A 24,921-nucleotide genomic window follows, 5' to 3' on the forward strand; every position below is an offset into this window, starting at 1 on the left:
CTGTGCTTCTGTGACAGGGACGCCATATTTTTTTTGAGGAAAGCTTCCATTGCTGTGGCCAGGCACTAGTCCAGCACCTCCAAACCCTCACCAGGGTCTGAAGAAGAGAAATAAAGTTGTGTATCATCTGCATGTTGATGACAACACAGACCAAACCCCTCTATGACTTTGCTCAGCAATTTCATGTAGATGCTGAACATCACGGGGATAAAATAGAAACTTGTGCTATTGGTTTGAGCAGAAACTCCCCACTACCATCTTCTGGAAAGAGCTGTCCAGCTGAACTGCCACAAGGCAGACCACAGCCAACTGGATCTGGCCACTCACTACTGACTGAATGTAGGTTGGTTGCCATAGGAAACAACTCCTGGGGCCGAAGTCCCTTCACCTCCCCAATAAAATATTTAACCCCCCCCCCAAGTTGAAAGGCATTGCCATTCAAATGGTGTGTGCACGCTCTGTCATGTGATCGATTACGTGGGATGGGGCTTACCTGCCCCCCCCGGATTTTATTCAAGTTGGCAGCCCTGCATTCTGCCGACCCCTGCATTCGTTTCAGGACCAGCATTTTTTGCACAGTAACTTTATATTTCCCTTAGTGGCAATAGCTGATTTGGGAATAAAGTTCCCTGGAAAGAGCTGAATAAAGTAAAAAGAACGAGAAAACTACATGTAACCACATACTTTAATTAAGGCAGTTCTTTGGCGCCTATTGCCTGTCTTCTCCTGGACCTGGGCATGATAATCACACTCTTTGGGCTCACTGCCTTCCTATATCATGCCAAAAGAAGAAGGCAGTGAAAACATGCTATACAACTCTTCAGCACAGCTGTTCTGATCATGACCCACTGGCCTGTTTGGGGTTTGTTTGCTATCTCGTTGCTGAAATGCTACTACAGGGGTTCCAGATGTTGAATGCATCCAGGGCACTGGAGCATTTGGAGTTACCCACCTCTTCTTTTCATGGAAACTGAAGAAACATGGCAACATGTGCTTCCTGGGGGTTTGTTCACTGTGTGTGTGTTGTTTGTGTGTGTACAACAAGCCCACAATTTACACACATTTAAATTGTGCACATTCAGCTTTATGAGCTTGGCAATTCTTTTAAAAAGGGGGCAGGCATCCAGGGGGGAAAGACTTTGGCAATCCCACCTGCCACTGAACCCAATGTATTTTGAGTATACATAATTTTGGCTTTAGGTGCAATCTCTGGAACATAAACCTCATGTAAATTGCAGGCGTGTGTGTGTGTGTGTGTAACAAAAGTAGCAATGGGATTTGGAGAGTAATTGCTACATGGAGAAACTGGTTGCCAACTTTTGATTTGAAAAAAAAAATTACTGCTCCTCCAGGCAGAACCAAAGGGCTGCAACTGGAGGAGGCAAAACACTTAGGATGCTGGACTGGGTGGGGCAGGGGCTGTGCTCTGACCCATCAGGATCTTCCTGGGTCAACAGCAGAGTGTGGCAAAACCCGGAGTTTTCTAGCTCTTCCAACTGCAATGATGGTGTGGTGGGCCAATAAAACCCTATGGATAATGTGATAATAGCTTTCTAAAGCATATTTTATAATAAAGGAATTGCCACCTACATGCAAACTATGAGCACAGGAAGTAAAATATGTTAAGTGGAGGACTTACTAAAAAACAACAACTAATAATGGAGAATTGACCATGGGAATGCATTCTTTCCTTCTAACTGGCCACTGTGTGAAAACAAGGGTAATTTGCTGACTTGTACATTGGTTTTTAAAGACTGTCTCTAAATGGTATGGTATTGCCCTTTCAAATTGCAATTGAAATGCATTAATCTCCTGCTTCCATCCTATTTCCATCATTTATTTATTTATTTATTTAACTGAGGATGGGTGGTGTGGGGGTGGGGAACTTAGCTAATGTATTTTAATGAAGGGCAACACCTTTCTGTTTAGCCATGTGGAGACTATAGCAAAGAACTGCTGTGCGGGCAGCCATGCACTTTTAAACTTAATGCCCATGTGGGTGTCCAGTTCATTTCCATCCATTTAAAGCACATAGCTTTCCCCAGAGAACCATGTGAACTGTAGTTTGTTAAGAGTGCTTGGAATTTTGTAGCTCTGCGAGGAGGAAACTACAGTTTCCAGGATTTTGGGTTGGAAGCTATATGCTTTAAATGTATGGTGTGGCTGTGATGTCATTCCTTACTTCACACTCACTACTACCACTAATTGCCTCAGCCACTCTGGGTGGCTTCCAACACATAATTAATACTACTTGAATTAATTAAATACATGTTTGGAAGTGTAAGGCTTATGTCTGAATTTATTTTTTTCTTACCAAAAATGGTTGGTATAGCTTAGCACTGAAAGATATAACTCTGAATGGTATCACAAATGAAATGAAAAAATAAAAATAAAAATAAGTGGAGCACTGACTTCAAGTAAACTGATATAAAAGAAAAGACTTTTAAACAGCATGGAAAATCTAAGAGATTAAATGTCCTTTTAAAATGTAATGAAAAATAATTAGGAATCTAATTAGTAGCTTAAACTGAATGAAATTGGTAGAACCATCATGAGGGGATTGAGTACTTTTAGGGATTGTACTCATGTGTTTGGAGCACAATGCCCCTTTATTTGAAAAGGAAAGCAGTTAATCAAGCCATGGTGCAAAATGGTGACGTGCGGATGGGAAGCCTGATTATGGAGTCTGAAAAAAGTGAGGCAGAAACCTGGAGTAACACAGAGAAGCAAGAGGTATACTGGGAAGACCAGACAGCAAATGAATGAGAAGAAATGGACATGGATAAAAGATGTCCTCTGTCCCTTGGTAACAAATGTTTGGATTGAGTTTGTCTGTAAAACATTTTGTGCTTGTTTTTATACAGAGCTATGCACATTAATTCTTTTTATTGTACTCCCATTTCAAATTCATTACTAAGAGGTGTGAGAAAAATCCCCAGTGGTTTATGGGGTGAGCTAGGAGGTGTTATTGAGGAAAAGCTTTAGGGTTGGGGAGGGCATGGGTGTAGCAGTGGGGAGGAATAGCTCAGTTCCCCCATAGGCTGAGCTCCGTTTTATACTGTACACTAGCAACTGTACAGCAAGAGTGTATTCCTAGAGAATGTGCTTGGTTCCTCCTCTTTGAAGTAAATCTTAAGAGTTTCTTGGTAATAAAACAAACAGTGTGTTCCTAGCACATTGTCAGATAGCCAAAGAACAAAGTGCTACAAATAAAAAACATAAGTGTATGCTTGAAACACACTCCTTCAGTACTGAGGGAAGGGAAATGGCAAGTATCTTCAAGAAGCTTTTCTTCTCATATTCTGTGGCATCTTTTTCCTTGACTTTGTATTTAGTAACAAGTTCCTGCTGAATAAATCAGCCCGTTCTAGAGCAGGAACTCTATATACACACTGCAATGAACAGCAATTATGCAGCAAAGTTGTACAAAATGGCTCAATATATTTATTCCAAGCCATGGTGGGAAGACATGTAATGCAGCAACTTTGCTGAAGCTGATCAAGTCAGGAGCTGGTCAATGATTGGCTCCGTGTATGTCTCCTTAAGTTCCACTGTAAAAGAAAGATGGGATATGACTATATAAATGTAATGCATAAAATGTAGGTGTGATCTTTCACATTTTTGTAAAATGTTCTCTTACACCCATATTGTAAAATGTTCTCTTACACCCATATTCCTCTATTACACCCATATTCCTCTATTCCTTTATTGGTTTTCTGACATATGAATTGGATAAACTATAGTTAGTGCTACTGGGATTGTCTCCAAACAAAAGTTTACAAACCTGTTTCAATGAACCTATTTGGAGGCAGTCTGGTTAGCTTGATCAGTTTGCCTGATTTGGATGTCATGGCAAATTATGGTCAAACCATGAAAAGAACAGGAGAATCACCAGGCAAAAGCAGAGGAGAGGAATGAGACGTGATATTTTGTGATGTGCTCCCAATCATTGTTCAGATGATTATCAGTGTGACATCTTAAAAGAGACAATACTAATAGCATACGTAAGCTAGCTGTCCCATAAAACCATTTTATACAGACAAACCATGATATATACCAAGCCCACGTCACTTCTGAATATTGCTTTCTATGCTCATTTCTCCCCACAAAAAACATTTATGGCTATTTGCTTCTCATGTTCACAGCTTACCAGATGAATCCTTGATTTGGTCCAGTTTCTCATTAACTCATAATATTTCTAGACCATCTTTCAACAAAAGTACGGTACTCTCAAAGCAGTTAACACAGAACAACTAGATACTGGGCTAAGCGCACAGCATTAATAAAGCATGGTTGCTAATCATGGGCAGGCTTTCTATAGTACTCTTAAGATGGGAAGTGGACCTGAATGTCCCATTGCAATTTGCCATGGTCCTACATTAGTTGGCTCATTCATATCTTTCTCAGCATTCTGAGAGCCAAAGTGTAAAAACAGACGAGAGAAGAGAAGCAGCAACAAGGACCAAATCGGGGTGTAATAAGTTTCTCCAATACCATGTTTCTTGAGATACTGGAGTCGAATCCTGGGAAAGATCTAGCAATCCCACAGGAGAGATCACTTTCATATTGTTTAATGACAGTGATGGTAACCTCTGACCTTGATGAAAGACAGTGCTTCTGACCTTCCGTTTGTTAAATAATACCAGCCACTTATTTTCCGATTTTTATCAGTGTTTGGTAATTGGAGGTCAGGACAAAGCCAGCAGAGAACACTTACCACCGAGCTTTATTGAACGTAGAAGAATTTGTATTAAGCAACAGATTTCATTTTTTTTTTTAAAAAAAGAAAGCTCAGCAACGATGGGTGGGAAGTGGAGACTGAGTAGCTTGTAAAATCAGTTATGGAATAATGAGCTTTCAACTCTGACATCTGCTTTGAATCCGGTTTGTGCTCAACAGTGGAAAATTCATTAACACCTGAGATTGATTAGTTGACCTTGCTCATATAATCTGGGGTCCTAGGCCAGTTCAAACTGGATAGGTGTTCATGCAATAAAATTTACAGTCACCATTTATTCTAACTGGCACCCTCAGAGGCTGACACACCAAAGGTTCTGTGGCAAGACAGAGGGCATAGGAAAGGAACACATGGCTGCGTTTTGCAAAGCCATTTCCTGGGGTGAGTCTCTTGGATAAACTTCAACATGAACCCTGCACTGTTCATGCCTCTCTCAGTAGCTTCATTTCACTGGCCCTCAAGATCCCTTCCAGCTCTGTGCCTCTGTGTCTTCTCTGTGTGTTTCTGCAGAATTCAGCTACATGGAAATAAAGGCCTGCAAGCCTTTTCAATGAAATCAGAATAATAAAGCTAATAAATAAAAATACTAATAAATAATCTTTTTTAAAATAAAGGAAGTCTGGTCCGACTGCACTGGCTTTCAATCAGTTTCTGGGTCCAATTCAAGGTACTGGATTTGACCTATAAAACATTAAAACAGTCCAGGACCACATAGCAGTGCGGAACAGCAGGGAGGGTTGACAGCTATGACCACAACCCCTCAAGGACCACCTCTCCCCATATGAACCAACTTGGACCCTCTGCTCATCATGTGAGGCCCTCCTTCCTGTGCCCTCACCACAAGAGGTTTGGAGGGTGGCAACATTAGAATGGGCCTTTTATGCAGTAGCTTCCTACTTGTAGAATGCTCTCCCTAGGGAGACTTGCCTAGTGTCGTCATTATATATCTTTAGGCACTAGGCAAAAGCTTTCCTCTATAACCAGGTCTTTGGTCTTTAACTATCGGTGGTCTTTTAGAAGTGGGTGAGTTGTTTTTAATGTATTTCTCTTTCTTCTTGGGTTTATTTGTCTGTTGGTTGGTAGTTACTTTGGGTTGCCTTAGGCAAGATAAAGCAACTAAAATAAATAAATAAATAAATAAATAAAATTTAGGTAAGCAAATTCTGTAGTGTGGTGTAGTGGTTAAAGTGTCAGACTAAAATTTGGGATACTAGGGCTCACTTGGCCATGATGCTCATTCGGTGATCATGGGTGAGCCACTGACTCTCAACCTAACCTCAAAAGGTTGTTGTGGGGATTAAATGAGGAGGGGGGAGAACTATGTATGCCACCTTGAGCTAATTCGAGAAAAGGTAGGATATGAATAAGACAAATAGATAATAAATAAATAAATAAATAAATAATCATGTATATTTTAGACAATGTGCACAATGTGCATTTAGCTATTAAGTTACACATATTTTGCACAGCCATACAAAACAGAGTTCAGTCATATCACCATTTTTTTCAAATACAGTATTTTGGTTTGTACGTAATAAATGGGTTGTCGTTTTTTTTTCCAAAAAGTGGGAGGGGAATCAATTGCTGATCCATTCATACCCCTCCATGGAAAACTTCATACATTTCCTGTGTTCCTCAAAGTGAAGAACATTTGCTTTTACACCACTGCAACCCTTGCCGGACTCCCATGTCCAAATATTTCCTGTTTCAATGCACCCTATTTGTTCCATGTGTTCAGCAGGGTTTCCTCTCGAGCAAGTGTGCATGGGACGGTGCTTCTTCGCCCGTTATTATTCTGGCGGTGCCCTAGATACTGTCGTTGCTTTTTAACCAGGCAGCAATTCCGCAAGCAAAGCTTCCTGGCATCCCGGCGTCGCAGCGGCGAGATCGGAAAAGCTGCGCCTGTTGAACTTTTGCCCGCTGCGCTACTGTTAAAGGGGAGGACGCCAAGTCGAAGCGGGGAAGCATAGCAACAGCTTCAGCTTCCATTGCAGGCCCCGTTTCTAGGGCTTTGGGCGGGGGAGCAGCCGAGGGGGGCCGGGCGGGGAAAGATGAGAAGCTGCCTTCGAACGCCGAGAGGGGGCCGAGGCCGACCTCCGACCTCACGTGCAACGCGGCGCCTTGGAGACGGTTGCCCGGCAACGGGACGCAAGCGTCCGGGCCTGCGTTCTCTGGTCCCCCCTTCCCAAGCCCGGCGCGGCCATGGATGCTGAGACGCTGCCCTACGCGCTGGACCTGGTGGCGGGCAGCGGCGTGTGCCTGAGCCCGGAGAAGCGAGCGGCTCTGCGGAACTCGCTGCTGCTGGTGCGCCGGGACTACCGCTTCGAGCAAGTCCGCCTGTGGGGCCGCATCCAAGGCATCCGAGGAGCCTACTACATCGCCGAGGGCGTGGGGCCCGACAGGGCGGGGACCAGAAGCCGCCTCTACAGGTGGGCAGCTGGGCTCACAGAAGATGGGCCTTGGACTGCGGTGAAATAGGGCAGGAGAAATAGCGGGGAGGGAGGGGGCAGACATGGCTCCAGCAGGTTGTCCGTCCCTGTCTCCCCTTTACTCCTGTGCTTTTAATAGCTGCTTCCCAGGTAGAGGTTTGCACATGTGCGCTGTTTTCTGAGAAGGTTTGCGAGATGCCCCAAAACGGTCAGCTGTCAGACTTTTAGGCAGGTCAAGCTTTTCCCAGCAGCGCAGCACCAGGCTAGAAACCCTAATCTCACAACAAAATCGAAAATTCTTTCTAGTAGCACCTTAGAGACCAACTGAGTTTGTTCCTGGTATGAGCTTTCGTGTGCATGCACACTTCTTCAGATAATTGGTATCTGAAGAAGTGTGCATGCACACGAAAGCTCATACCAGGAACAAACTCAGTTGGTCTCTAAGGTGCTACTAGAAAGAATTTTCGATTTTGTTTTGACTATGGCAGACCAACACGGCTACCCACCTGTAACCTAATCTCACAGTCATTGGTTCAAACCCCACATTGGGTGAAAGATTCGCTGCATTGCAAGAGGTTGGACTAGATGGTCCTCGTGGTCCAACTCTATAATTCTGTGATTCTAATGGCGAGCCTTAGTTAATCACAGCCACTTTTAAAAATCCAGTCAAAACATTAAGTTCAAGTCAATGGGACAGAATTCAGGTTGCGAGGGGATAGTAATATCTAGATAGAAGCAACATCCTCCTGATGCCTTATAAAAATGTGTGAGAGAGAGGGAGTGAGGTTAATTTTAAATGGCAACATAGGCAGATAGGGCAAGTTAAACTCTAAATGAAAGTTAACACTTGTGGATCACTTTTGAGAGCACTTTGCAGGCATTATCCATTATCTCCATATTGCAGACAGGGGCGACTGAGGCTGAAAGAGTGACTTGCCTAAGGCCATCTAGTGAGTTAATGGCATAGGCAAGAGGTGACCCATGAACTTCACAGCTCAGTTCCTTGACAGTACATTCCTATTTAGAAACTAGTCTCATTGAGTTCAGTGTGTCATACTTCCAGGTACGTTTGTACTGGATTGTAGTCTTAGTCACTATTTAAAGCCATTTTCTTACTGGCAGTGGCCACTTTGGGGCATGGAGCTACAACACGAAGAAGCTTTTTGTTTTTGTTTTTGTTTTTAAAAGTTGTTTTGCAAGGCAACGGGCATATTCAGGGAGAGGTTCATATTCCGTCTCCTGCATGTCCCTGCTTTATATAGCACCCTAGCTTGGTAGGAATTCTGACCTGATCCTTTATGAGTTTGCTACTATCTGTTTTAGTTTGGCCCTCAGATTTAGAAGCCATTCTGCCTTTCCTCCTACCTATCTCAAGTGGCTTCCCCACTCCTCCACACATTGTGGTGCCATGAGGGGGCAGTTATTTTTTCTCCTGCCTGCTTGCCACCTGTTCTCTTGCTTGTTTCTGTGAGATCTTTCAGTAGACCTCCAAATGTCTGAAAACATAAGGGTTTTTTTTACCAATAAAAATATGCTTTACCCTTTTATTATGTATGTGTGGATGACAGCTTGAATTGTGTGGACTGGAGCCTTCTGCCACCTAATAATGAGGAATTTACTGCAATGACTTCAGTGCTAAAGGGACGTTTCCAAGGGGACCCATCCTATGAATATGAACACTATGAGAAGAAAGAAGAAGGTGAGAGACCATATGAAGAGGAAGCAACAGTGAGTACATTGCAGCACCCTTGGGATCCCATCACCTAATGCTCACAATATTTTTTTTCACAATTTGCACTTGTGCTTTTTTGAAGTAAAACATTTGTCCTAGTTTTCTAGGAATGCAGAGCAATATGATATAATTATGACATAGGACTACTAACATTTTGTGTTGCTTCATTTTTTTTACTAGTGTAGGAATTTAATATTTGGAATTTTTAAAAATTAGGTACCAGAGATTTGATACTACAGTTCCCATCATCCCTGACCACTGGTCCTGCTAGCTAGGGATCATGGGAGTTGTAGGCCAAAAACATCTGGAGGGCCGAGTGTGAGGAAGCCTGCTCTAACCTTGGAACATAGGAATTAGCTCTTTTGTATCTTTTCTTTATATGCCTGAGTGATATCTGTATGAAGCTGAGTGCAGGTGTGTTTGTGTGTGTGTTTATAAAAAACTGCCCCACTGCCATGTAATGAAAATAAATGTTTTGGCATATGTTTCTCCTATGATAGATGAAGGCAATATATATTTTAAGGTTGTAGGTGCATGATTCTGTTCCAGTTCTCATTCTAGTATGTAAAACTAAGGCGACTTTTCTTAATGTTTGCTTTTTTCTAAAGAACTTGATCAAGGAAGAAGTCCGTCTTGTATCTGCAATAGATCAGATAGATAAAGCAGTGGGTATTGTTCCACGGGGTGCCTATATAAAGTCACCACTGGGACCTGTGCATGAAAACAGAAACTTTGACGGTAAGTTCATGTAAGTCATAACTGTGTCTTTGAACACAACGGTAGCCACAAACAGTTATTTCTTCCATGTTTGACTTGGTGGCAAGGGTCTCTGCTGCTACAGTGAGCTGAGAGGAAATAAGGGGATGCACACATGGGCATAAATTAAAACAATAGAAATACATAACTAACTGACCAATCACTTCAGTTCTGCCCTCCCTAACCAAGTCCTGCCTCCGCCCCCAAATCCTGGCTACGCCCATGGATGCACAACCAGAACTATTATTTGTTCCTTCTTGGGGCAACGACAGCACTAAAGTAGGAAAAACAATATTTCAGTTCATTTTTTGCAGTCACACTCTTGAGTCTTGCTGGTCATGTGGGGAAATGTTACTATGCATGACAATGTAAAGCATCCTGTCCCTCATGTGGAGGACCTTAATTATAGTAGATGTATGACAAGCCTTGTACATTTGACAACATAGGCCTATCTGGAATGACTTTGATTTTGGAGCTACCTATCTCTTGATCCTGTAGTGCTTTTGGTTATGGTGCTGGTTTGAAGAATGCTTCCTTTGATTTCAGGGCTCAGTTTAGATTGCAGCAGCTACCAATATATTTCCCTTGAGCAACTGCTGGTTCAAAGTGGACTGCATAAAAGTAATTGATTTTCCATGGTACTGCAAGACTACCTATTTCTAGAGGCCTCTCTATCTACTTCTGTGGGTTCATTTAGATACTTCATAAGTCTATTAGATAGTGAGCTTCTAGTAAATTGAAATATGGCAACGTTCTTATTAACCCAACAGGTCTGTCTTTGGTGGAGGCTAAAAAATTAAGCTCCTATTTCCATTTCACTGAGCCTGTAAATTTGAAGAACAAAACTCTCCTGGAGAAAGCTGACCTGGACCCTGCCATTGACTTCCTGGATTCACTTGAACATGATATTCCTAAAGGTAGGGAAGATGAGGCATTCCAAATGCAAAATGAAAATAGTGTTGTGAAGCTTTCATACCCACTTAAGAAGTGCTATCTACTTTTTCACTGTGTACTAATAATAATTAGCATTTATATGGAGCTTTTTAGTGCTTAGAGAACTCTTGTTTCAATCCACTGCAGGTTTGTAGGTCTACAATTCCCATATTGTAGACTGCGGGAAGGACTCTGACCATGATGGCAATTTACCTAAGGCCATGTAGCTTTTTCATTACTAAGCTGAGCTCACAGTTTCCACTCTTGTTGGTGTGTGTGCATAAAAAAAAGATGTATGGTCTTCCTTTCAATACATTAATTTTCAAAGTGGAGAACAATCTAAATACAGCCATAAAGCACACACACACACACACAAAAGCGTGAGCCCCATAAGCAGAGCTGCTAAAACCAAATAAAATCAGATTAGGCACACCAAATAGCAAAGGCTGCCCCAAAGCTAACGTGCTACATTATTTCTCATAACAAAACATGATACATATAATTTGTGCATGGTCTGGTTCTTCAGATATACCAACCTTTCCAGTGGCAGGATAAAACACATAAAAACAAAATGAGCTGTTGCATCCTTTCACTGGGTAGCTTTGTCTGTGTCTTGTGTCAGCACCCTGTTCTGCTTGAACTTTCTGTGTTTTCTCTTCATTAAAAGGGGCTTGCAGCAGCCAGTGTCCTTGTGGGCAAGATAAGGCTATCATAGAGATAGGGACATTTTTATGTGGTTTGAAGTATTTTGCAAGACCATTTCCACCCAATAGTGCCTCTTATCTAATGGGGTCTTGTTAACTCTAACCTTGTATCCTGGGCAGTCTAAGTTCAAACTTTTCTTTGATAAATCTGTTACCTTGGCAGGAGAAAATGTAACAGTTTAGGAAATGGAGGAATGTGTTCATACACTCATTATTAAATGTGAATATCAGCCCCTAAGCGCAATGAAAACAATTAATGTTGCTCTTACTGTTTTCTCATTTATGCTGTTCTTACAGCTCCCTCCTTAAAATACTTTTTGCTTCCTTATAAACATAACAAAACTACCAGAACTGAATACAGATTGCTCTTTTGTACAAATTTGACCCTTTATTATGTGAAAATCGAACATGTCAGCCCTTCTGAAGTTTGCTAACCCCTCATCAACACAAACATTATTACCTCTCCCATTTTCACACATTTCTTTTGCGTCCTATATACAGTATGCTGTTCTTGAGTTCTCATCCTCTAAATCTCTTCTCCAGAGTCCATTCCACACTGCTCATGGAACTATTCCATGTTGTGTATCCAATGCATCTCCTTCACCTCTAGCTACTCATTAAATACTTCCAGCAGAGATTGTGTAGAAAAGGGTGCTTTCGAGTCTGTGGTGCTCAGACTAGGATTTGGTTTGTAGCTTAGAACCTTTTTTCATGAATTTTTATATCTTTCACATAAAAATCTTTGCTGATTTTGTTACTGTAGTTAGGGGCTAACAGTGTTTGTGCTCATCCATTATTTCAAACAAGAAGTCAAAAGGGAACAACAAAAATTACATGAGTTAGTTTTTGTATTTAATGCCCCCCCACCTTTATGGCCAGTATTAGTGAACTTCTCACAGCCACTTTGCTTTTCAAATTCACTAATCTGTTACCTTTACTTCGTGAGCAGAGTAGCATGTGGCATGGCTCCTTCCTATCAGTAGGGTGGCCATGTGTCCTACTTTACAGAGTGTAGTCCTCTGTTTGTAGGGTTGTAAAGTACATGTCCTGAATAAAGATAAAGAGCTTTAAGAGGAGACAGCAGGGTCTTTGAAGTTGCTCATCTGCATTCAGTAGACTGAGCATGCAGACAGGTTACCTGGTCACAGTCTTGCTCTCTGCTCTGGTGAGAGGTCCTAAACATTAGGAAGAACCTCCTGACAGTAAGAGCTGTTCGACAGTGGAATTTGCTGCCAAGGAGTGTGGTGGAGTCTCCTTCTTTGGAGGTCTTTAAGTGGAGGCTTGACAGCCATCTGTCAGGAATGCTTTGATGGTGTTTCCTGCTTGGCAGGGGGTTGGACTGGATGGCCCTTGTGGTCTCTTCCAACTCTATGATTCTATGATTCTATGTATTTTTATTTGAAATTTTTCTAAATCTGCATCATACTTCTGAATTGCTATATGCAAATCTATGGTGCCACCTTTATTTTGGCGGTGCATAAGTGCTTATCAAACTTCGTGGTTCCATGACATGGGGAACCAACATGGAGGCTGCAAAGTAAACGGCTTCTAGAGATTCAATATTTTATATAAATAGCAATGTTTGTGAATGGTGAATGAGCTTTTCCATTCCTGTGCCAGAAAGTAGCAATAGCACTTGTGCCAGAAAGTAGCAATAGCACTTGTCAGCAAATGCTATAAATTTGATACGGCTTCCAAGGGGTTTCTATCACAAAATGTTTGGGAATTGCTGAATTTGATGAATAATTGTACAGAATTTCAGAATGGGAAGCTGGAATGAGAGAGGGAGAATATTTGTGCTGTGATCTGCATGACTGCATTCAGAACAGCAGTTATTCATCCTGCTAAAGAGTTTTATAAATTTGTAACACAAGGTGGCATCCAAATACAGAAATGTCTAAATAAATTCCACATAAATGCATGAAAATATCCCCCCAAAATCACAATGCCAGTAAAAATACAAAAAAATCTGCTCATGCTAACTCTGCAGAAGTGACAGGAAAGTATAGGTATGACATTAGAAACAGCTGCAAAAGAGAGGACTTTGAAGCAAGTGACAATGGGATAGTCACTCATATGTCTGTGAAAATGCGTAAGGCATGCCTCACAATAGAGCTATGAACTCTGAAATACTAGAAGAGGTTTTAACAAACAGGCTTGCTATAAATCTTATTTTTTTTAGATACAGGAGATCACTTAATCTGAGCCTAAGCAGTTGCTCTAGTTTTGTGTGGTATATATTACTGACCTGTTGCTTTTGTCCGATTCTAGAATAAAGATCTGATTTTAATCTTGGGCTTTCAATCTTCCATTTATAGAAATTACGTTGAGTTGTGTGATTCTTGAATTGGTCCCTAATTGGCTCTCACACTTTTATGGGTATTTAAGATGAAGAGAACAGAAATATAGCACATAATGACTATAATACACCACATCTATGAAATGTATATCACAAGCCAGAGCCCCAACTTCTTCCAACTTCCAAATAACTGATGATGGTGCTCATTGTGTCTCATTTCCAGGAGTTACTATTATGTCGTATTATACAATATTATATTATACTTCCTTCACTGCTTCTGAGAACTATCTATATCAGAACTATCCAACACTGGTTTCCTTTGTAGGGTTGAACTTTATCGGTACAGCATTTAATGGGGCATTAGTATTGGGCGATGGGGCCTCTTTGTGCAAGTGCTTGGAGAAAATCCTCCAGGCTTTATGTTAGTGCTTTAATAGATGCAAAAGCCCCAGGTGCTGGGAGGATTGAAGCTAAGAGACATGAACCTGTTTTATATCCAGGCATTAGCACAACTAATTTATTCCCTTTCACAGTCCCCCGCTCCCCCTGAAGTGATTAATCCCCTATCAAGCTCTGTCTCCAACTATTCAAGAAGCCGGAGTCTGTAGGGTTTTTTTTTTTTTTTTTACAGCCCCTCGCCAGCAAGCAGACTGCAAGGCAGCCTGTTATCGGTGTGTGGTGGAGGTGGTTTGAAGACAAATGGCTGCCTATCTCCCAAGTGGCCTTGCAAAACCCAACAAAGTGCTATGCTGTGCTGGCCACCTACTTTCCCCCAGCCTCCTCTCCCTGCTAACGTTTCACAGATGTGACCTGAGCCCTCCTCTTTCATAGCTTAACACTAAGCAGCACCTCCACAGCCTTGTGAAAACTCTGAGCCAGAGCACTTTACCTCGCAGCCTGCCAAGAGCCACATGGGGACAAGACCTTTCAAGCTGCTTTTCTGAAATCCAAACTAAGAAGTTTATAATGGATGAGAGGGGGAAGTAATGGTGTCGGAGAGAAAATGATGTTACAAAGAAGGAGTCTGGTGGTGCTTCTCTAGTCTGTTCTTCAGTGGGGAAGGGCAGTTTTGAGAACTTGCGGGTTCAAAAGATGACAGCAGTGCAGCCTTTGGAGCTTATGCAACATGGTAGAACAATCCAGGAAGCAGCTATGCAGTGAAACGAGTTGCTGAAGTATATGCATAACCTTCTGGAGGATAAACAATTCTCCAGACTGTGTGGATAAGTTGATCTGGTCAAATGGCCAAGTTAGCAGGTCATTTGCTTGTATGTTAATACTATTTTAGCATTGGGCTGCTGTACCAGTCACCTTCCAGTAGGGGACACTGTGGGGTCAGCCTCAGTAGGAAGATCAGAAACCCTGATCAAGTAATATGAGAAAATTTTGGACTCTTTAGTGAAGTGAAGACAGAGAAACCAGACTGTGTGTGGTATATGCTGACCTCTTGAACTGTGGATATGGAGAGGAGACTATCAGCCCTGCTAGAGTTCGCACAACTTTCAGGAGGCTATATTGCTTTCTCTTAGTACCAGCATCTTATGTGTGTTCAGCTCAGGGTCTCCCATGATTTTCCCTATCAAAGGCCACACACTAGGCCTGTTCGTGCCAAGAATGTGTGTCTGTATTGACACTTTTGGAGTCTGATGTTGCTACTCCTACACTGATCATAGGGTGTTCCCTCAAGGTGGGACCTTTTCTTTGGAACTGATCCTTATGAGACAATTGTAACATGAACAAGAGCCAGTTAGAATTGCTGCTTTTGACTTTCTGACCACCCACAATTTGCCCAAATTATTGGAACTATGGCTATATCTCTTGAGCTTTGCTTCTGTATGTAATAAACTATAATACTGGGTTTTTGGGTTCAAACTGTCAAGTACTTCAGGGGTCTGGTTTATCAAGAAATCTTGGCTACTCCTCCTGAAGGACACTGTTCATTGTTTCTGAGGTGGTTTTACTGTCCCAGAGCAAACAAGGACAGGGGAGTTGAGAGTTTGTAGTGTCATTCCAGGGCATGTACTTATAGGCTTTTAATTTTACTTTTTTGAAAGGGAGAAAATATTTCAATATGTGACTTAGTTCCTGCTTCATATCTTTTTTTCAGTTTTGTTATAGGCCTCTTGAGTCTTGATTCTGTGTTAAAAGCTGCTGAAGCTTTGAGACAGAACCAGGTTATATTTATTACGTAAATCAGCTATGGTCTAAATCTTGTTCTAGGGACTGATGAGCCTTAATGAAAGTAAAACCCTACCGCAAGAGGCCATTTTTAGGAAACCAGGAGAAAATTTAGCATAGCCAGACTTTGTAAAGCTCTATCTGCAACTATCTGGTGGAGGTTGCTTTGGGAAAGGAGACATATCCCAGCTTCCCTTTGTAAATGAGGGGAGGAAAGGTAAATGTAGAGGTCTTCTTTATGAATGAACTGTATGCAAAAAGAGCTCCAAAGCATGACAGTGAAATTTTCATGCAACCTGAGAAATAAGGATACAAAGGTCCCTCTTTGTTTTAATAGCTAATCCTTTTTAAAGTTGACATTAGGGATTCACTGTCTCATAGCTCCCAGCTACCTGTGTGCTCCATTTTGTGTGTAGATGGTTTGAATATTTCTGAATACCCACTGAATGACTTTTATAAAGTAATTTCTCCTTGGCTGTTCTTAATATTTGTGATGAAGAACACTTATAGTTGAGCCAGATGTTGAGATCTCAGTGATGGTCATCCTCAGAACTGCCAGTGCTCTTTTTGCATGCTGAAGAACTTTTTTTTTTAATTACCTGATGCAGAGTCTGCCAATCTGACCCTGCACAATTTGTGTAAATGTTGGAAGAATTTTTCAATGTCACTGTCAGAGCATGATGCCTATCCCAGAATTAAATTGTTATCCTACCATGTGTCCCAATGCATGCCATCGTCAATACAGGATATAGTGGTTTTGAATCCAAATACAAATGTTACCAAGTTGCATCATTTGAAACTGCAACAAAAAATAAGTGCAGACAATAAACTGCCAGTGGATTGTAAAGGAGATTCGCTAATTTGAACAACTAAGTAAGAGAAGCCTTTGGAAGCTGTCATGAGGTTTTAAAAATTTATTTTTGTCATGCTTTGTATGCTATTTATGAATTGGTAGCTTAATTTGCACATTGTATGTCTGTTTCAGACATGTCCCTCTTATTTGTACAGTATGCAATGACCTATGGCAACAAGCAAACAGAGCATGATCTCACCAAGGAACATGTGTGCCTTAGTCTTTGAGGTCAGCATGAGAATTTCAGTTTATATCTAGCACATTTGCAAGTTGTTTTGGCATTGAAATCAGCAATGTATTATTCTATTGCAATAGTACCTGACAGAGATCACTGTTACTAGATTGGAAAGCTGAGATGAGAGATAAGACATGAGTACATGGAGAACTGTAATGCAAAAGAGAGCTTCAGTGTGACTCATTGGGTAATTTTTAGATGTAGACATGGAAGACCTTGTTTCAAATCAAAGTGCAGCCATGGACTCAATGGGTGGCCTTGCTTTCAGTTTCTATCCACAAAGTAGGAAAAATAATAATCTACTTAACAGGATGAAAGTAAATGCGTTGGAGTAAGTCATTCTATAAATCTGAAATAAATAATAAAAATTAATCATGTACTCTGGCATGATGTAAAGGAAATAAAAGAAGGAGCCATCTTATGAGCACAGGTCTATGCTTTCTGGACGGGGCTGCCATAACACCACCCTGCCCCTCCTTTTTTATTTCTGATGGTGAGAAAGGAGAGGTTGGGGTCAAGTTTATGTACATGATACATACCGGATAAGCTGTAATGAAATTCCCATCAAAAGCCTACCCACGTTGACCTAGGGCACCTCTTTCCCCTTGTTGTGGGAAAAGGTTCTCAATCCACATCCTTCTCCCTGCTGTGTGTGTTGAATTATTAGTTGGAGGACTAATTGCCCTTGTTCAGGTTTGCCTCCTGCCCCAGCTTTTTTTGGAGTGTGGCCAATTAAGGTGCTTCTGCCCCAGCACTCTTGTCACATTTCATCTCATTTCAGTTTTGATCCCTGTAGTTCTGGAACTAATCTTTATATGTTTCCCATACATGTGCACTTCCTCCTACCAGAATTGCTGTTTTTGTTTTAAAAAATATTCCTTTCTTAATAAATACTGAATTTGTACAATTCTATCCATACTCATCTCAACAAAATCTATCATATGTCTGATTCAGATGTAATGGGAAACCATGGTTTCTTATAACTCCCATGAGCTGCGGCAAGCCTTGAGCTGTGTGCTCCCTTCTCCTCTTGCATGCCAGAAGGTAACAGAAGTTGCAACTTCTAACTTTAAACTAACCAGTTTTCTGCAGTGTCCACAGTTGGGATAACTGATTTGCCTTAACCAAGGTGGGAAACCATTTTCAGCCTGAGGGCCACGTGTGAATGGCTTGTATATGTACCCCTCCCTCCTTCATCCAGGAAGCAAGATGCATCACCACAGTTCAAGAACAGGCATAAGCACTTGCAGAGGGATGGGGCTTTGAGTAGGCAAGCAACTGCTGGAGGGCTGAATAAAGAGGACTGGAAGGCTGCATTCAGCCCATGGGTGTGAGGAACACAAGAAGCCATCTTACACTGAGTCTATTTTCCACAGTAGGCCTACTATCTACACCAGGTTTCACAAACTTGGATCTCCAGCTGTTTTTGGACTACAGTCCCCATCATCCCTGACCACTGGCCCTGCTAGCTACGGATGATGGAGTTGTAGTCCAAAAACAGATGGAGACCCAAGTTTGGTAAACCCTGGTCTACACTGACTCATAGCTGGTCTCTGTGGTTTCAGGTGAGGGACAGTCCCAGCTGTGCCTGGAGATGCCAGGGATTCAAATTGGGATCTTCTCCATCCTGTCAGTCATTCGTTTATCCCAAACTTCTCAGTGCATCCCCCCAAATCACTTTTCAAACCACAAAAAGTCTCATTAGTTTTGTAAAGTGGATTAGTTGTGCTAGGGCAAATAACTTTCACACACTCTAACTGTTCAAACCTAAAGTTCTGGTATACCTCTGAATCCCTCCCACAAAACAGTGATAGTTTGGAGGTACCCTCAGAAGGGAAAGCGATGGATCCCCTTCTTGTGGGGACAAAAGAGTGGGTTGGTGGTAGTTGGAAGAACCCTCAGAACTGCACAGGGGGAGCAAAGGGGATAATTCCATCTGGCAAGTCAAAATGCTTGTTGTTGTTCAGTCGTTCAGTCGTGTCCGACTCTTCGTGACCCCATGGACCAGAGCACGCCAGGCACGCCTATCCTTCACTGCTTCTCGCAGTTTGGCCAAACTCATGTTAAATGCTTACCTAATGTTTAATGTTGCAAGAACAAGTTGGGGGAAATGGGAGTTGGTAAAAATCAAAGTGCAACTGTATATATGGATGCGAGAGAAGTGAAGTAGTTAATTCTGTTGCAGTTGTTTTAGCAGAACAAGGAGCAGAAAGGGGTGTATGTGAACACAGCCATAGCCATACGATGCTTTGTGAATAGTATCACCTAGATATAATAAAGGTGTCACTGTTTTTGTTTCCCTAATGCAACCTTTTGGAACAGGCAGCTTTTACCAACATTGAAAACTGCTTTTTCCCATCCCCACCCCCGTTCTTTGAAATACATCCAAAACAGGAGTGTTATGGAAGAGTAGATTTGAAGTGGATCAGCTCTCTGTTGTTTTAAGGGCCTCTCATTTTACAGTTAGTAGATCAAGCGTCTCCATTGCCTGCATATCGTAGAGGGCCCAAGTCAGAGCCCAGACAGACATGGGGGATGAGATTGGATACAGTGGCAGGTTGGAGAGAAAGCAGAAGCCGAGGGGAGGGAGGTTGACGTTTAAAACAGGCACTAGGGTCCTGGCAGTTGACAGAGGGCTATCGAGGAGTCAGTGGCTGGTTGAGCAGACAAACTTTCGGAGCAGTGTCTTGTTTGGAAAATGGTTAAGCTCCTCCTCAGCATTCCCACCCGTATTTGGCAGGGTGAAGGTTGCAGCCTGCTCCAGAGGGGGAATAGGAAGCTCCAGATCTTCATCCAAAGGATATTTTTCCCAGGCTCTTTCCTCCCACACAGACCTGACAGGCAATTCCCCCCCCCCCAAGTCCAGACAGTATTTGGCTTAAGCTAGTTCTGGCGGGTGCAGCTTAAAAAGCAAATTATGGGGTTTATAGTTATTTGAAAAAATAACACAGTAACTGTGCAAAGCTTTTCTCATGAACGTGCCGTATGCCGGATCTCTGATCCTTAGTGAATGTCATCTTCACTGCTGCTGAAATACTGTTGGAGCCACACCTCCTTGTTCACTGCCTCAGTTGGTGTCTTGTGCTTGCTGCTACGTGCTGAGCTCTGCCCACCAAATTTTCTGACAGGGATACTGACAACAGAGGCAAGAAAAGTATCCCCTTCAACCATAGATAACATTTATGTGCTTATTTAAAATAAAAGTTGTGCGGCTACAGGAAATAAAGAAAGCATTAATTTTGGTCATTATCCAGCTAAATTGTGATTGTCTTTTTGAAAGTTGCAATTCACTTGTCCCTTTGGTTTCACTGGAAATGCAGTACAATCTTACAAATGTGTATTTGGAAGTAAGCCCCATTGTGTTCAGTGAGGCTTCCTCCTGATTAAGCCCAATCCTAAACATACTAGGGAGTAAACCTCACTGAATGCAGTGGGGCTTAATCCTGCAAAAACATGCTCTCAATCATGTTTATTTTTTTTGTTAACTCATTATGAGAACAAGATAAATTATGTAGCATTAGTTGACAATTCTGTTACATCCTAGGGTATGAGTTTCTGTTGTACATACCATAAAAGGTACTTGAGATTCTACTGTATGTAACGGAACATAATTTTGAATCTAATACTTAATTTTCTTATAGGATAAGAAAGTTAAGTATTAAATTTCTTATAGGCCATCAGATAGCTCTCCCAAGTATTCGGTTAGAACAGCCATGCTACTAAACCCCTAGTCATTTACTGTACTACACTGCAGGGTTGTTTTTTTACCTGCCCCCCCTTTTTTACTAATGTCCTCTTGTGAATAAAAAGCAAGTAAAAAATAATAACTAGCAGGCTAGAGGATGCACAGCAGCTGCTATACTTCCTCCCCTACTCCCCATCATTATGGTCTGTCCATTTTCTCCCCTGCTCCTTTACTAGAGATCCTCATAGGAAAGGGCTCCTTTTCTTTTTCACAGGAAAGGGCAATTGGAGCCAACTCCAGCTTCTGTCTCCATTTGCTGGAGCGTATCTTGGCCCCAAATAGCAGGCACAGACAGAGCCGATTCAATGATACTTGTGCAGAAGCTGACCGGGCTGGCGAAGCAGGGACCCTGCTTCATCAGCCTGATCACTTGCCTTGAAAAAATTCCATGCATTTGCCTCTGTGAAATTCCTGGTCACCAATGGTGGTCAGATGAATGGTTATTACAATTCTGTATTAAAAGCAATAATCCTGCCTTGCAAAATAACAAACAGACAAGAACTAAAAAATTCATTGTCTTCCAAGAGTTGAATTGAATTAAGGCATTTAGTGTTTTTAGCACCCCAACTTTGTGTTTTGCTATGTAATTTTGTGTAACAAAATAGGTAAGAGGTTCCGTGAACAAATTGCACCTTAATTCACAGCCTGATCTCTTCATGGAAGAAATTTTATAGAACTGAGAACGTAGCACAAATGTTCCCAATTTCGCCTCTGTCTCAATTGTGTGAAGCAATATGTTGATTACAACTAAAATGGTGGCGTGCGCAGAGAGTGACTCATTTGGGATAGGCAGAGTCTCAATTCGGCTGCTCAAAACAGGAGAATTGGGACGTTGTGGTGGGTCTGAAGTTTGATTGGCAGGTAACAAGGGGAAAAGCAGTGCTCTTTTACGCAGTCCTCTTGTTGGAAAGGCAGCTGCTTTGTGCAACAGCTGCAATTTCTGAATGGCCTTTAATGGCAGTCCCAAAGAGGATGTCCCAAGGAAAGTGTGTCAAGGAAATCAATATAGGAAAATATGGCTTGCTGGCTGGGGTTGTGCTGGAGAAGATGCATCAACTTGGCCTTCAGAAAAGGAGAGCACCCCTGCCCATTGCTGCTCTTCCGAGTGTCTCTGATATTTATCCTAAAGCTAAGCTGAGATAATGTATGTAGCTAACACACCTTTCAGTCTTCTTGCTTCCTGAACATTTCTTTTGCTACATGAACTACATGTAGCATCAAGCATTTGCCAAAGCTGACAAGCAGCTTTTCTGAATTAGCTCAGTCATCAAATGAGGATTATCATCTGTGAGTCTTTTTCCTTTCATTGCAGTATTTTGATGGTTTTAGGTTACTGTCTCACCCAAACATCTTGTAGCCTCATGGAACCAAATCTGTTTTAATACTCTTGCTTCTCAGGCTGTCATTTCAGGAACTGAAATACTCAGCAAGCCATTGAGCAGCCGATTGTAGTAGAAAGTTCATTTTTACATTGTCTCTTAACCTTCTCAGCAGCACCAAAGCATAATTAATATTGAAGCTAATCCCTTTACTGCCCCAGTGCACACTTCCTTCAGGGGTGGAGGCAAATTAAGACTCCCAAGGAAAATTAACTCTTATATAAACTACTTCCGAGCTGGAAGCTCTGTTAAGTTTCTCTGTCACTCACTTTCCTCTTGCTTTCTTTTCCTTAGCTTGTCCATTGGCCAAATTTCCTTCCTGATACAGGCAATTGGAGAATGTGTCCCACAGTTGCAGTTTAGCCTCAGGATAATAATCTCTCAAGTCCCAAATCAAAACATAGTAGGTGCATTGATTTCAGTTGGTCTGTGCAGTTTATGACTTATGTTGGCTATTGACATTTGGAGTAGCTAGCCCACATGTAGTCTTGCTTCAGGTGGAGAACACGCACACACACACAAAAACTGGATGAAGAGCTGCATGCTTAGTCACTGCCCCTAAAATGCCTCATGCAGTAGCTGGGGCTCACACCTATCGATGGAGCTGAGGGAAAATGAACAGCTATTGGCTCCCATTTCCTAAACAATTTGGTATTATCAATCTGACTGGAGCTGCACATAGTTTTGAGTATCAACAACTTTGCATGTAGAAACTTTCATTTATTGATTTATTAATTTTTACTGTGTTTTTATACATGCTGGAAGCTGCCCAGAGTGGCTGGGGCAACCCAGTCAGATGGGCAGGGTACAAATAAATTATTATTATTATTAAGCCAATGTGCACCTCATGCTGCTGGTGGTTGGCCCTGAATGAAGGCTTTTGCCACAAGAAATCAAATAGCCTGTAAGGTGCAATGCTTGTCCTTTTGGAGCTTCTCTTTGGAATAAATCTAGATTACTGTACACCTTCCTGATATTATGGGAATGGCCTTAGCTCAGTGGTAACCTGCTGTGCATGCAGACAGTCCTGCCTTCAATCAGACATCCCTAGGTAAGGCTGGAGAAGACTCTAGGTTGTATCCAACTACGTCTTACTAAGAGAGATCACGGCAAGTCTTGGAATGAAAAGGCAGAGCACACAATCCTAGAATTGCAAAATAAGTCATCTAGATAGGTTACTTACCTATGCTGATAAAATAGAGAAGCTGAATGTCGCTCATTAGCAGACCTTTCTTACGTCTTCAGCCTCAGGACTTAATGATAAAAAGGTTATCGTATGATAACTGGATCTTACTAGCATTATTTGCTTGTTATTTTATGGACCTGGGACCTCATGCTAGAGTTAACACTCTTCACATACAAAGGTAGCAGCTACATGAGGGGGTAATACACAATTACATTGGTCTGTTTACTTGTGTGATTAACTGAGCCAAGAATACAGTAGTGTGTACTACAGCTAAGTCAAGCTTGTTCTAGTGCCAGTGTTCACTGAACACATATGATCCTAGTCTGCCTTATCGCAAAAAAGCTGTTTTCGTCAGTTAGGATGAAATCCAGCATCCTATTCTTATGCAGGGTCCTGGAGCATCCAATTTGAGAGGGGAGGCAGAGTGGTAATACTACGAAGTTTGCTCTGGCCTGGACTCACATTCTACCATGTCCCCAATACTAAACAACATGGCTACATCTACTTTGGCAACGCAGAGAAGAACCTGGACCTGCCCTTCATGCTATGAATAACAGCACGAGGCTGAAAACGGAAGAGATGCCTTGCACTAATTTTGTATTTGAAACTGGGTATGTATTTTTGCTTTAATAAATCAGCATGAAATAATGTTAGTGAGACCATATTTTAAAATATTAAGTAGATCAGCAGTGTGTCATCTAGCCTGTAAGCCAGCTGTTTATCATCTACTCCTTCCCTCTAAATTATAAGTCAGTCTCCTTAGAGTGCAGCAAGACCAGTACCAGAAACATTGTTGGTTCACTTTTGTTTTACTTTGTATTTATGTACTTAAACATTGATTTGGCAGAGTTTGTTTATTTTGGTAATACTGATTTATTCTGCATTTGTTGAATTGTTGATTTTTGTCATTTGAATTTACTAACATTTTCTGTAATCTGTATGTTTGTATTTTCAATGTTTTGATGTTTTTGAATGTTTGCTGAGCTGCTTTGGGTACAGCTCATTGTGGAAAAGCAGCATATAAATAAAATAAATAATCAGTAAACACCTCTTGATAAATTGCCATATGTACTCATTCCCTGCAGGGCTCATATTCTGTCTCCATTACAGTCAGGCACTTTACAAAGGAACTAGAAATAAGAGACCTCCTAGGATTAGGAAATCAGAAATCCTAATTGTCGGTTTGCTATCCAGGCACATGAGCTATGTAAACACAGAAAATGAAATTGTTTTGTGGTATAAAGTGTTACAGATGGTTATGCATAGTCTACAAGTCTAGTAGGCCACACGAGTGATTTCTGGTTTGACTATTTGCTCTGGACTCCAATATTTCCTTTAATTATGCACACTTTCTAAACACAAATCACTTTTCCAATTGCACCAACAAAACCAGGCTGTAGTACAGTCATTCTTCGTGTACAGTACTTCAGAACTTGATACTTTATGGACATTATTTTTGCTTTAATTATACATTATACTGGGCTGACTGCACATATTCACAGATTCCATAAGTTGCGTGTATTTCTGAGATGTAATTGTGTGTGAAAATGAAGTTTAGAATGCACAGGTCCTCTCTAGAAGGTTTCACTTCAGGTAATCGGAATCCTATCTTTACAGAAGAATTCTCTTGCTTGACAAGCTATTCCTGAAGCTCAGGATAACTGCTTTCCTACAATGCAGTATAAAAAAGCCATTACAAAAATACCATTCTCTCCAGTGGCTCATTTAGGAATGTTGCTGTGTCTGATGACTTT

At 41.6% G+C, this 24,921-nt stretch overlaps 1 protein-coding gene across 4 annotated transcripts; it reads left to right on the forward strand.

Annotated features, from left to right (window-relative positions):
• Positions 1 to 6,905: 6,905 nt before the first annotated feature.
• Positions 6,906 to 24,153, forward strand: RSPH9 (radial spoke head component 9). Of its 4 annotated transcripts, none has more exons than XR_004426272.1 (6): positions 6,923 to 7,167; positions 8,736 to 8,895; positions 9,508 to 9,637; positions 10,426 to 10,572; positions 22,276 to 22,384; positions 23,527 to 23,672. XR_004426272.1 is itself a non-coding variant. In XM_033144532.1 (5 exons), exons 1-5 carry the CDS (start codon positions 6,941 to 6,943, stop codon positions 23,715 to 23,717), a joined length of 825 nt encoding a protein of 274 aa, XP_033000423.1. In that variant the 5' UTR covers positions 6,906 to 6,940; the 3' UTR covers positions 23,718 to 24,153. The 4 variants fall into 4 exon arrangements, 2 of the variants coding, with proteins under 2 accessions (XP_033000423.1, XP_033000422.1); XR_004426273.1 differs by having other exon boundaries at positions 23,557 to 23,664; XM_033144532.1 differs by lacking the exon at positions 22,276 to 22,384 and having other exon boundaries at positions 6,906 to 7,167; positions 23,557 to 24,153.
• The last annotated feature ends 768 nt before the right edge of the window (positions 24,154 to 24,921 follow it).

Source organism: Lacerta agilis, chromosome 3 (genome assembly GCF_009819535.1).
Source record: "Lacerta agilis isolate rLacAgi1 chromosome 3, rLacAgi1.pri, whole genome shotgun sequence".
Taxonomy (NCBI): domain Eukaryota; kingdom Metazoa; phylum Chordata; class Lepidosauria; order Squamata; family Lacertidae; genus Lacerta; species Lacerta agilis.

Coding starts and splice junctions, on each gene's coding strand:
- RSPH9 (XM_033144532.1), top strand. CDS start 6,941: ATGGATGCTGAGACGCTGCCCTACGCGCTGGACCTGGTGGCGGGCAGC. Junction 7,168..8,735: donor ACCAGAAGCCGCCTCTACAG/GTGGGCAGCTGG, acceptor TGTGGATGACAG/CTTGAATTGTGTGGACTGGA. Junction 10,573..23,556: donor TGAACATGATATTCCTAAAG/GTAGGGAAGATG, acceptor ATTCTTATGCAG/GGTCCTGGAGCATCCAATTT.